This window comes from Lampetra fluviatilis, unplaced genomic scaffold, assembly GCF_964198595.1.
Source record: "Lampetra fluviatilis unplaced genomic scaffold, kcLamFluv1.1 SCAFFOLD_1244, whole genome shotgun sequence".
NCBI lineage: Eukaryota > Metazoa > Chordata > Hyperoartia > Petromyzontiformes > Petromyzontidae > Lampetra > Lampetra fluviatilis.
The window spans coordinates 1,435-14,396 of record NW_027620980.1 but is presented as its reverse complement, the minus strand read 5'-3'; the positions used below and the strand labels follow the sequence as shown (position 1 = coordinate 14,396).

At 59.1% G+C, this 12,962-nt stretch overlaps 1 protein-coding gene across 1 annotated transcript; it reads right to left on the bottom strand.

Annotated features, from left to right (window-relative positions):
• Positions 1 to 9,944: 9,944 nt before the first annotated feature.
• On the bottom strand, positions 9,945 to 12,532 carry LOC144954617 (rho-related GTP-binding protein RhoG-like; the record flags this gene model as incomplete). The annotated part of the gene is made up of 2 exons (XM_078885075.1): positions 9,945 to 10,344; positions 12,321 to 12,532. Coding segments are annotated over 2 exons (413 nt in total), but the record flags the coding sequence as incomplete, so codon positions are not given.
• Positions 12,533 to 12,962: the final 430 nt, after the last annotated feature.

The following is a 12,962-nucleotide window of genomic DNA, read 5'->3' as shown; positions in this document are numbered from 1 at the left end:
GTTGCTACGGCAACTCACCCGTTGCTACGGACACCTCACCCGTCGCTATGGCACCTCACCCGTTGCTACGGCGCTCTCAGGGTCTTCACGACTCGGGACTGGAGGAGGAATCTGATGAGCTACGAAGCTCTTTTTTTTTCCCACAAATATCCGGCAGGGACGCTGAGCCCCGACACGTCCCGCGATCGCGACGTCACTTCCTGTGATCGTGTCGTCACTTCCCGCGATCGTGACCTCACTTCCCGCGATGGTGACGTCATGTCCCATGATTGCGTCGTCACTTCCTGCGATCGTGACCTCACTTCCCGCGATCGTGACATCACTTCCTGCGATCGTGACCTCACTTCCTGCGATGGTGGCGTCATGTCCCATGATTGCGTCGTCACTTCCCGCGATCGTGACATCACTTCCTGCGATCGTGACGTCACTTCCCGCGATCGTGACATCACTTCCTGCGATCGTGACATCACTTCCTGCGAGCGTGACATCACTTCCTGCGGCAAAGTTGCTCACGGCCGTCGCGACGCCACTTCCCGTGATGTCGCCTCCCCGCCCTGTCACCTCCTCCCAGAATGCAGAGCAGGGTGCGACGTCACACGCTCGTCTCCGATTGGTCCCCAGGGTGACACCACGTGCTCTTCTCTGATTGGTCCGCAGGGTGTGACATCACACGCTCTTCACCGATTGGTCCCCAGGGTACAACGCCACACGCTCTTCACCGATTGGTCCCCGGGGGTGCGACGCCACTCGCTCTTCTCCGATTGGTCCCCCAGGGGTGTGACACCACGTACTCATCTCTGATTGGTCTCCAGGGTGACACCATGTGCTCTTCTCCGATTGGCCACCCAGGGGGTGTGACATCATGCGCTTGTCCCCGATTGGTCCCCCAGGGGTGTGACGCCACGTGCTTGTCCCCGATTGGTCCCCGAGGTGTGTGACACCATGTGCTCTTCTCCTATTGGTCACCCGGGGGGGTGTGACGCCACGTGCTTGTCCCCGATTGGTCCCCCAGGGGTGTGACACCACGTACTCATCTCTGATTGGTCACCCGGGGGGGTGTGACGCCACGTGCTCGTCCCCGATTGGTCCCCCCCGGGGTAGGGGCGACGTCACACTCGAGAGAAATCAAAACAAAATGTCGGAGTGGCGGCTTTCTTTGGTTGTTGTTGTTGTTGTTGCTTCGTTTGGAAGTAGGGGAAACAGAAACGCCCCGAGGGGGGGGGGTGGGGGGGGGTGGGGGGGGTGGGGGCCTCCTCCCCAACCCGTCCGCCAATCTCCTGCCATGAGAATGTGGAATTTTTTTTTTTGTCTTGGGAACCCGTTCGGGAATCAGCGCAGCGCCGGGTCCGTCCGTGGGTCCGTGGGTCCCCGTGTGGTGAGTCTGTGGGTCTCTGTGTGGTGAGTCTGTGGGTCTCTGCGTGGTGAGTCTGTGGGTCTCTGTGTGATGAGTCTGTGGGTCTCTGTGTAGCGAGTCCGTGGGTCTCTGTGTGATGAGTCTGTGGGTCTCTGTGTGGGTGAGTCTGTGGGTCTCTGTGTGATGAGTCTGTGGGTCTCTGTGTAGTGAGTCCGTGGGTCTCTGTGTGATGAGTCTGTGGGTCTCTGCGTGGTGAGTCTGTGGGTCTCTGTGTGGTGAGTCCGTGGGTCCCCGTGTGATGAGTCTGTGGGTCCCCGTGTGGTGAGTCTATGGGTCTCTGTGTGGGTGAGTCTGTGGGTCTCTGTGTGGTGAGTCTGTGGGTCTCTGTGTGGTGAGTCTGTGGGTCTGTGTGGTGAGTCTGTGGGTCTCTGTGTGGTGAGTCTGTGGGTCCCCGTGTGATGAGTCTGTGGGTCTCTGCGTGGTGAGTCTGTGGGTCTCTGTGTGATGAGTCTGTGGGTCTCTGTGTGGTGAGTCTGTGGGTCCCCGTGTGATGAGTCTGTGGGTCTCTGCGTGGTGAGTCTGTGGGTCTCTGTGTGATGAGTCTGTGGGTCTCTGTGTAGTGAGTCCGTGGGTCTCTGTGTGATGAGTCTGTGGGTCTCTGTGTGGGTGAGTCTGTGGGTCTCTGTGTGATGAGTCTGTGGGTCTCTGTGTAGTGAGTCCGTGGGTCTCTGTGTGATGAGTCTGTGGGTCTCTGCGTGGTGAGTCTGTGGGTCTCTGTGTGGTGAGTCCGTGGGTCCCCGTGTGATGAGTCTGTGGGTCCCCGTGTGGTGAGTCTATGGGTCTCTGTGTGGGTGAGTCTGTGGGTCTCTGTGTGGTGAGTCTGTGGGTCTCTGTGTGGTGAGTCTGTGGGTCTCTGTGTGATGAGTCTGTGGGTCTCTGTGTGGTGAGTCTGTGGGTCCCCGTGTGATGAGTCTGTGGGTCTCTGCGTGGTGAGTCTGTGGGTCTCTGTGTGATGAGTCTGTGGGTCTCTGTGTAGTGAGTCCGTGGGTCTCTGTGTGATGAGTCTGTGGGTCTCTGTGTGGGTGAGTCTGTGGGTCTCTGTGTGATGAGTCTGTGGGTCTCTGTGTAGTGAGTCCGTGGGTCTCTGTGTGATGAGTCTGTGGGTCTCTGCGTGGTGAGTCTGTGGGTCTCTGTGTGGTGAGTCTGTGGGTCTCTGTGTGGTGAGTCTGTGGGTCTCTGCGTGATGAGTCTGTGGGTCTCTGTGTGGTGAGTCTGTGGGTCTCTGTGTGGTGAGTCTGTGGGTCTCTGCGTGATGAGTCTGTGGGTCTCTGTGTGGTGAGTCTGTGGGTCTCTGTGTAGTGAGTCCGTGGGTCTCTGTGTGGTGAGTCTATGGGTCTCTGTGTGGTGAGTCTGTGGGTCTCTGTGTAGTGAGTCTGTGGGTCTCTGTGTGATGCGTCTATGGCTCTCTGTGTGATGAGTCTATGGGTCTCTGTGATGAGTCTATGGCTCTCTGCGTGATGAGTCTATGGGTCTCTGTGTGAGTCTGTGGGTCTCTGCGTGATGGGAGAGTCTATGGGTCTCTGTGTGATGAGTCTATGGGACTCTGTGTGATGGGAGAGTCCACTGTGGGTCTGTGTGAGGGGGGGGGGGGGTGGAAGAGTCCATGTCGGGGCCCGACGGGGGGGGGAGGTCGTGCTGCGGTCGGCGTGGAGATGCGTGCAGGGAGAAGGGGAGAGTGGTCTGGGGTTCAGGGTCCGTGGTTTTCGTGTTCGTGGGTGCGTGAGTGAGTGAGTGTGTGTCAGTGAGTGAGTGTGTCTCAGTGTGTGTGTGTGTGTCAGTGTGTGTGTGTGTGTCAGTGTGTGTGTGTGTGAGTGTTTGTGTGTGTCAGTGTGTGTGTGTGTCAGTGTGTGTGTGTGTGAGTGTTTGTGTGTCAGTGAGTGAGTGAGTGAGAGTGTGTCAGTGTGTGTGTGTGAGTGTGTGTGTCAGTGCGTGAGTGAGTGTGTGTGTCCGTGTGTGTGTGTGTCAGTAAGTGTGTCAGTGTGTGTGTGTGTCAGTGTGTGTGTCAGTGTGTGTGTGTGAGTGAGTGAGAGAGTGTGTGTGTGAGTGTTTGTGTGTCAGTGAGTGAGTGCGTGTCAGTGTGTGTGTGAGTGTTTGTGTGTCAGTGAGTGAGTGTGTCTCAGTGTGTGTGTGTCAGTGTGTGTGTGTCAGTGTGTGTGTGAGTGTTTGTGTGAGTGAGTGTGTGTGTGTCAGTGTGTGTGTCAGTGTGAGTGTGTGTGTATGTATGTGTGTGTCAGTGTGTGTGTCAGTGTGTGTGTGTGTGTCAGTGTGTGTGTGTGTGTCAGTGTGTGTGTGTCAGTGTGTATGTGTGTGTCAGTGTGTCAGTGTGTGTGTCAGTGTGTGTGTGTGTGTGTCAGTGTGTATGTGTGTGTCAGGGTGAGTGTGTGTGTGTGTGTGTCAGTGTGTCAGTGTGTGTGTGTGTGTCAGTGTGTGTGTACCACGACGCCCGTCTCTGCTGGGGTTCTTAGCGGTCGCATGAGTGTGCTAACCGCAGCGCCACCGCTCCCCACGGAACACGCCCCCAAGTTAGCCACGGGGTGATGGCGGTCTGACTTTGCGTGCCAAGTGCCCCCCTAACAACCCCCCTAATCAACACCCCCTAAACACCACCCCCTAATCACCACCCCCTAAACACCACCCCCTAAACAAGACCCCCTAATCACCACCCCCTAAACAACACCCCCTAACCACCACCCCCTAAACACCACCCCCTAAACAACACCCCCTAACCACCACCCCCTAACCACCACCCCCTAAACAAGACCCCCTAACCACCACCCCCTAACCACCACCCCCTAACCACCACCCCCTAACCACCACCCCCTAATCACCACCCCCTAATCACCACCCCCTAATCACCACCCCCTAAACACCACCCCCTAATCACCACCCCCTAATCACCACCCCCTAACCACCACCCCCTAACCACCACCCCCTAACCACCACCCCCTAATCACCACCCCCTATTCACCACCCCCTAATCACCACCCCCTAACCACCACCCCCTAATCACCACCCCCTAACCACCACCCCCTATTCACCACCCCCTAATCACCACCCCCTAACCACCACCCCCTAACCACCACCCCCTAACCACCACCCCCTAACCACCACCCCCTAATCACCACCCCCTAATCACCACCCCCTATTCACCACCCCCTAACCACCACCCCCTAATCACCACCCCCTAACCACCACCCCCTAACCACCACCCCCTAACCACCACCCCCTAATCACCACCCCCTAACCACCACCCCCTATTCACCACCCCCTATTCACCACCCCCTAATCACCACCCCCTAATCACCACCCCCTAACCACCACCCCCTAACCACCACCCCCTATTCACCACCCCCTATTCACCACCCCCTAATCACCACCCCCTAACCACCACCCCCTAATCACCACCCCCTAACCACCACCCCCTATTCACCACCCCCTAATCACCACCCCCTAACCACCACCCCCTAATCACCACCCCCTAACCACCACCCCCAAACCACCACCCCCTAATCACCACCCCCTAACCACCACCCCCTAACCACCACCCCCTATTCACCACCCCCTAATCACCACCCCCTAACCACCACCCCCTAATCACCACCCCCTAACCACCACCCCCTAACCACCACCCCCTAAACACCACCCCCTAACCACCACCCCCTAATCACCACCCCCTAAACACCACCCCCTAACCACCACCCCCTAACCACCACCCCCTAATCACCACCCCCTAACCACCACCCCCTATTCACCACCCCCTAACCACCACCCCCTAACCACCACCCCCTAAACACCACCCCCTAAACACCACCCCCTAACCACCACCCCCTAACCACCACCCCCTAATCACCACCCCCTAACCACCACCCCCTATTCACCACCCCCTAACCACCACCCCCTAACCACCACCCCCTAACCACCACCCCCTAAACACCACCCCCTAACCACCACCCCCTAACCACCACCCCCTAATCACCACCCCCTAACCACCACCCCCTATTCACCACCCCCTAACCACCACCCCCTAATCACCACCCCCTAACCACCACCCCCTAACCACCACCCCCTAAACAACACCCCCTAATCACCACCCCCTAATCACCACCCCCTAATCACCACCCCCTAAACACCACCCCCTAATCACCACCCCCTAGACACCACCACCCCCTAGACACCACCACCCTGTCCCTACCCCCTCACCACCACCCCCCTGTCCCTACCCCCTCACCACCACCACCACCCTGTTTCTACCCCTGTCCCTACCCCCTCACCACCACCACCCTGTCTCCACCCCCTCACCACCGACCCCCTGTCCCTACCCCCTCACCACCACCACCACCACCACCACCCTGTTTCTACCCCTGTCCCTACCCCCTCACCACCACCACCCTGTCCCTACCCCCTCACCACCACCACCCTGTCCCTACCCCCCTGTCCCTACCCCCTCACCACCACCACCCTGTTTCTACCCCTGTCCCTACCCCCTCACCACCACCACCCTGTCTCCACCCCTGTCCCTACCCCCTCACCACCACCACCCTGTCCCTACCCCCTCACCACCACCCCCCTGTCTCCACCCCCTCACCACCACCCCCCTGTCTCCACCCCTGTCCCTACCCCCTCACCACCACCCCCCTGTCTCCACCCCTGTCCCTACCCCCTCACCACCACCACCCCTGTCCCTACCCCCTCACCACCACCACCCTGTTTCTACCCCTGTCCCTACCCCTCACCACCACCACCCTGTCCCTACCCCCTCACCACCACCACCCTGTTTCTACCCCTGTCCCTACCCCCTCACCACCACCACCCTGTCCCTACCCCCTCACCACCACCACCACCACCCTGTTTCTACCCCTGTCCCTACCCCCTCACCACCACCACCCTGTCCCTACCCCCTCACCACCACCACCCTGTCTCCACCCCTGTCCCTACCCCCTCACCACCACCCCCCTGTCTCCACCCCTGTCCCTACCCCCTCACCACCACCCCCCTGTCCCTACCCCCCTGTCCCTACCCCCTCACCACCACCACCCTGTTTCTACCCCTGTCCCTACCCCCTCACCACCACCACCCTGTCTCCACCCCTGTCCCTACCCCCTCACCACCACCACCCTGTCCCTACCCCCTCACCACCACCACCACCACCCTGTTTCTACCCCTGTCCCTACCCCCTCACCACCACCCCCCTGTCCCTACCCCCTCACCACCACCACCCTGTTTCTACCCCTGTCCCTACCCCCTCACCACCACCACCCTGTCCCTACCCCCTCACCACCACCCCCCTGTCCCTACCCCCTCACCACCACCCCCCTGTCCCTACCCCCTCACCACCACCCCCCTGTCCCTACCCCCTCACCACCACCCCCCTGTCCCTACCCCCTCACCACCACCCCCGTGTCGTTACACGACGTGGCGATGTCTCAGGGAGATTGTCGCTGTTATTGTGGTTAAGGCTGAGTTGACCTAAATGTAGGAGAGCGTGAGTGGTGTGTATGTGAGTGAGAGTGGTGAGTGTGAGTGAGTGTGTGAGTGGTGAGTGGTGAGTGAGTGTGTAAGTGAGTGTGTAAGCGAGCGAGTGTGTGAGCGAGTGAGTAAGCGAGTGAGTGAGTGTGTAAGCGAGCGAGTGTGTGAGCGAGTGTGTGAGTGCGTAAGTGAGTGTGAGTGAGTGTGTAAGCGAGCGAGTGTGTGAGCGAGTGAGTAAGCGAGTGAGTGTGTAAGTGAGTGAGTGTGTAAGCGAGCGAGTGTGTGAGCGAGTGAGTAAGCGAGTGAGTGTGTGAGTGAGTGAGTGTGTAAGCGAGCGAGTGTGTGAGCGAGTGAGTAAGCGAGTGAGTGAGTGTGCGAGTGAGTGTGTGAGTGAGTGTGTGTGTGAGTGAGTGAGTGTGTGAGTGAGTGTGTGAGCGAGTGAGTAAGCGAGTGAGTGTGTGAGTGAGTGTGTGTGTAAGCGAGCGAGTGTGTGAGCGAGTGAGTAAGCGAGTGAGTGAGTGTGCGAGTGAGTGTGTGAGTGAGTGTGTGTGTGAGCGAGTGAGTAAGCGAGTGAGTGTGTGAGCGAGTGAGTAAGCGAGTGAGTGAGTGTGTAAGCGAGCGAGTGTGTGAGCGAGTGAGTAAGCGAGTGAGTGTGTGAGTGAGTGAGTGTGTAAGCGAGCGAGTGTGTGAGCGAGTGAGTAAGCGAGTGAGTGTGTGAGTGAGTGAGTGTGTAAGCGAGCGAGTGTGTGAGCGAGTGAGTAAGCGAGTGAGTGAGTGTGCGAGTGAGTGTGTGAGTGAGTGTGTGTGTGAGTGAGTGAGTAAGCGAGCGAGTGTGTGAGCGAGTGAGTAAGCGAGTGAGTGAGTGTGTAAGCGAGCGAGTGTGTGAGCGAGTGAGTAAGCGAGTGAGTGAGTGTGCGAGTGAGTGTGTGAGTGAGTGTGTGTGTGAGCGAGTGAGTAAGCGAGTGAGTGTGTGAGTGAGTGAGTGTGTAAGCGAGCGAGTGTGTGAGTGAGTGAGTGTGTAAGCGAGCGAGTGTGTGAGTGTGTAAGCGAGCGAGTGAGTGTGTGAGTGAGTGTGTGAGTGAGTGTGTGAGTGCGTAAGTGAGTGTAAGTGAGTGTGTAAGCGAGCGAGTGTGTGAGCGAGTGAGTAAGCGAGTGAGTGAGTGAGTGTGTAAGCGAGCGAGTGTGTGAGTGAGTGTGTGAGTGAGTGAGTAAGCGAGTGAGTGTGTGTGTAAGCGAGCGAGTGTGTGAGCGAGTGAGTAAGCGAGTGAGTGTGTGAGTGAGTGAGTGTGTGAGCGAGTGAGTAAGCGAGTGAGTGTGTGAGTGAGTGAGTGAGTGTGTAAGCGAGCGAGTGTGTGAGCGAGTGAGTAAGCGAGTGAGTGTGTGAGTGAGTGTGTAAGCGAGCGAGTGTGAGCGAGTGAGTAAGCGAGTGAGTGTGTGAGTGAGTGTGTAAGCGAGCGAGTGTGAGCGAGTGAGTAAGCGAGTGAGTGTGTGAGTGAGTGAGTGAGTGTGTAAGCGAGCGAGTGTGTGAGTGCGTAAGTGAGTGTAAGTGAGTGTGTAAGCGAGCGAGTGTGTGAGCGAGTGAGTAAGCGAGTGAGTGAGTGAGTGAGTGTGTAAGCGAGTGAGTGAGTGAGTGTGTGTGTAAGCGAGTGAGTGAGTGAGTGAGTGTGTAAGCGAGCGAGTGTGTGAGTGAGTGTGTAAGTGAGTGTGTAAGCGAGCGAGTGTGTGAGCGAGTGAGTAAGCGAGTGAGTGTGTGTGTAAGCGAGCGAGTGTGTGAGTGAGTAAGCGAGTGAGTGAGTGTGTAAGCGAGCGAGTGTGTGAGTGAGTGTGTGTGTGAGTGTGTAAGCGTGTGAGTGTATAAACGAGCAAGTGTGTGAGTGAGTGTTTGAATGAGTGAGTGTGTAAGAGAGCGAGTGTGTGAGTGTGTAAGCGTGTGAGTGTGTGAGTGACTGAATGTGTAAGTGAGTGTGTAAGTGGTGAGTGTGGGTGAGTGAGTGTGTGAATGAGTGTGTGTGTGAGTGAGTGTGTGAGTGAGTAAGCGAGCGAGTGTGTGAGTGAGTGTGAGTGTATGAGTGTGTGTGTAAGTGAGTGTGTAAGCGAGTGTGTGAGTGAGTGAGTATGTAAGTGAGTGAGTGTGTGAGTGTGTAAGTGTATGAGTGTGTAAGTGTGTTAGTGAGTGTGTAAGTGAGTGTGTGTGTGAGTGTGTGAGTGTGTAAGTGTATGAGTGTGTAAGTGAGTAAGCGAGTGTGTAAGCGAGTGAGTGAGTGTGTAAGTGAGTGAGTGTGTGAGTGTGTAAGTGTATGAGTGTGTAAGTGAGTAAGCGAGTGTGTGAGTGTGTAAGCGAGTGAGTGAGTGTGTAAGTGAGTGAGTGTGTAAGTGTGTGAGTGTGTAAGCGAGCGAGTGTATAAACCAGCGAGTGTGTAAGTGTGTGAGTGTGTAAGTGAGTAAGCGAGTGAGTGAGTGTGTAAGTGAGTGAGTGTGTGAGTGTGTGAGTGTGTAAGTGTATGAGTGTGTAAGTGAGTAAGCGAGTGTGTAAGCGAGTGAGTGAGTGTGTAAGTGAGTGAGTGTGTGAGTGTGTGAGTGTGTAAGTGTATGAGTGTGTAAGTGAGTAAGCGAGTGTGTGAGTGTGTAAGCGAGTGAGTGAGTGTGTAAGTGAGTGAGTGTGTAAGCGTGTGAGTGTGTAAGCGAGCGAGTGTATAAACCAGCGAGTGTGTAAGTGTGTGAGTGTGTAAGTGAGTAAGCGAGTGTGTAAGTGAGTAAGCGAGTGTGTGAGTGTGTAAGTGAGTGAGTGTGTGAGTGTGTGAGTGTGTAAGTGTATGAGTGTGTAAGTGAGTAAGCGAGTGAGTGAGTGTGTAAGCGAGTGAGTGAGTGTGTAAGTGAGTGAGTGTGTAAGCGTGTAAGTGTGTAAGCGAGCGAGTGTATAAACCAGCGAGTGTGTAAGTGTGTGAGTGTGTAAGTGAGTGAGTGTGTAAGCGAGTGAGTGAGTGTGTAAGCGAGTGAGTGAGTGTGTAAGTGAGTTGAGTGTGTAAGCGTGTAAGTGTGTAAGCGAGCGAGTGTGTGAGTGTGTAAGTGAGTAAGCGAGTGTGTGAGTGTGTAAGCGAGTGTGTGAGTGTGTAAGCGAGTGAGTATATAAACCAGCGAGCCTAAGCTCCTTCCGGGAGACCCTCCCCGCCCCTTCAACAGCCTCCGCCGAAGCCGTCCGTCGTTACGCCACGCGGCCTCTTTCAGCACCCTCCACCCCCCCCCCTCCCCTCGCCCCCCCCCCCCTAGAGGAGGCGGCAGGCCGGGCGGCCTCCCCGCTGGGCCCCGCGCGAGGCCCCCGGGTTCACGACGGCCCTGACGGCCTCTTCGAAGACGACGCGGATGCCGTCCTGCGTGAGGGCCGAGCACTCGAGGTAGCGCACCGCACGCACCTGGCGCGCCAGCGCCGTGCCCTGGTGAGACGACACCGGGGCCTGGCCAGTCTCCTGCGGGGGGCGTGGAGGGGCGGGGGGCGGTGACACGGGGTGAGACGGGGGGGTGAGAGACGGGGGGGGGGGGGACGCGGGGGGTGAGAGACACGGGGGGAGAGACACGGGGGGGGAGAGACACGGGGAGAGACACGGGGAGAGAGACAGGGAGAGAGACAGGGGGGGGGGACGCGGGGGGTGAGAGACACGGGGGGAGAGACGGGGGGGAGAGACACGGGGGGAGATACGGGGAGAGAGACAGGGAGAGAGACAGGGGGGGGGACGCGGGGGGGTGAGAGACACGGGGGAGAGACACGGGGGGAGACAACGGGGAGAGACACAGGGAGAGACACGGAGGGAGAGATACGGGGGAGACACGGGGTGAGACACGGAGGGAGAGACGGGGGGGAGAGACACGGGGGGTGAGATACGGGGAGAGACACGGGGGAGAGACACGGAGGGAGAGATACGGGGGGAGACACGGGGGGGAGACACGGGGAGAGACACGGGGGGTGAGAGACACGGGGGAGAGACACGGAGGGAGAGATACGGGGGGAGACACGGGGGGAGACACGGGAGAGACACGGGGAGAGAGGACAGGGAGAGAGACAGGGGGGGGGGGACGCGGGGGTGAGAGACACGGGGGGAGAGACACGGGGGGGGCGGAGAGAGACACGGGAGGACACACGAGGATAGAAAGACATGGGAGGTGAGAGATACGGGGGGGGGGTGAGAGACACGGGGAGAGACACGGGGGGGTGAGATACGGGAGAGACACGGTGGGTGAGACACGGAGGGGGAGACACGGGGGGAGAACACGGGGAGAGACATGGGGAGAGAGACAGGGAGAGAGACGGGGGGGGGGACGCGGGGGGTGAGACACACGGGGGGAGAGACGGGGAGAGACATGGAGGGAGAGATACGGGGAGAGACGCGGGGAGAGACGGGGGGAGAGAGACACAGAGACAGAGAGACAGAGAGACACCGGGACAGAGAGACACGGGGGGAGAGACGGGGGGAGAGACACGGGGGGAGAGATACGGGGGGAGACACGGAGGGAGAGATACAGGGAGAGACACGGGGAGAGACGGGGGAGAGAGACACGGGGGGTTGAGAAGGGGGGGGGACGCGGGGGGAGACACAGGGGGAGAGAGACACGGGGGGGGAGACACGGGGAGAGAGAGACACGGGGGGAGACGGGGGGAGAGACACGGGGGGTGAGACGGGGGGGGGACGCGGGGGGAGACACGGAGGGAGAGAGACACGGGGGGGGAGACACAGGGAGAGAGAGACACGGGGGGTGAGAGATACGGGGAGAGACGGGGGGAGAGAGACACGGGGGGTGAGACGGGGGGGGGATGCGGGGGGAGACACGGGGGGAGAGAGACACGGGGGGGGGAGACACGGGGAGAGAGAGACATGGAGGGAGAGATACGGGGGGAGAGAGAGACACGGGGGAGACACGGAGGGAGAGATACAGGGAGAGACACGGGGAGAGACACGGGGAGAGACACGGGGAGAGAGACACGGGGGGTGAGACGGGCGGGGGGGACGCGGGGGGAGACACGGGGAGAGAGACACAGGGAGAGAGACACGGGGAGAGAGAGACACAGAGACAGAGAGACAGGGGGAGAGAGAGACACGGGGAGAGAGACAGGGAGAGAGACACGGGGAGAGAGACACGGGAGAGAGACACGGGGAGAGAGGAGAGAGACACAGGGACAGAGAAACACAGGGACAGAGAGGACACGGGGAGAGAGAGACACGGGGCCAGAGAGACACGGGGAGAGAGAGAGACACGGGGAGAGAGATACACGGGGACAGAGAGACACGGGGAGAGAGACACGGGGAGAGCGAGACACGGGGGGTGAGAGACACAGAGACAGAGAGAGGACACACAAGGAAACAGAGAGAGACACGTGGCTGAGACACACACACACGGGGTGGTGGTGGTGGTGGTGTCGGTGCGAGGCTTTGCCGACAGCGCCAGGCACCTTGAGCTTCCGCAGCGTGTCCGGGTCGGAGCGCAGGTCGGCCTTGGTGCCGACGAGCAGGAGGGGAGCCCCCGGGCAGTGGTGCGTCACCTCGGGGTGCCACTTGAGGCGCACGTTCTCGTAGGACGTGGGGCTCGCCAGCGAGAAGCACACAATGAAGACCGACGTCTGCGGGTACGAGAGCGTGCGCAGGCGGTCGTATTCTTCCTGGCCTGTCGGTGGGGGGGGGTGGTGGGGGGGGGGGGAGGTGGGGGGAGGGGGGGGGGGAAGGTGGGGGGGGGAAGATGGACACGGGAGGGAAGGGGGGAGAGAGAGAATCGGAATATTTATTTTCAAAAGAATCAGTCGGGTGAAGAGTCAACGGTCTGTGGGGTATGAGAGCGTGCGGAGGTGGTCATTCTTTCTGGCCTGTCGGTGGGTGGGGGGGTGGGGGGGGGGGAGGTGGGGGGGAGGTGAGGGGAGATGGGGGGGGAGGGTGGGGGGAGGGTGGGGGGAGGGTGGGGGGGGAGAGAGAGAGAATCGGAATATTTATTTTCAAAAGAATCAGAGTCGGGTGAAGGATTCAACGTCTGCGGGTACGAGAGCGTGCGGAGGTGGTTGGAGTACTCCTGGCTTGTCGGGGGGGGGGGGGGTGGTTGGGGG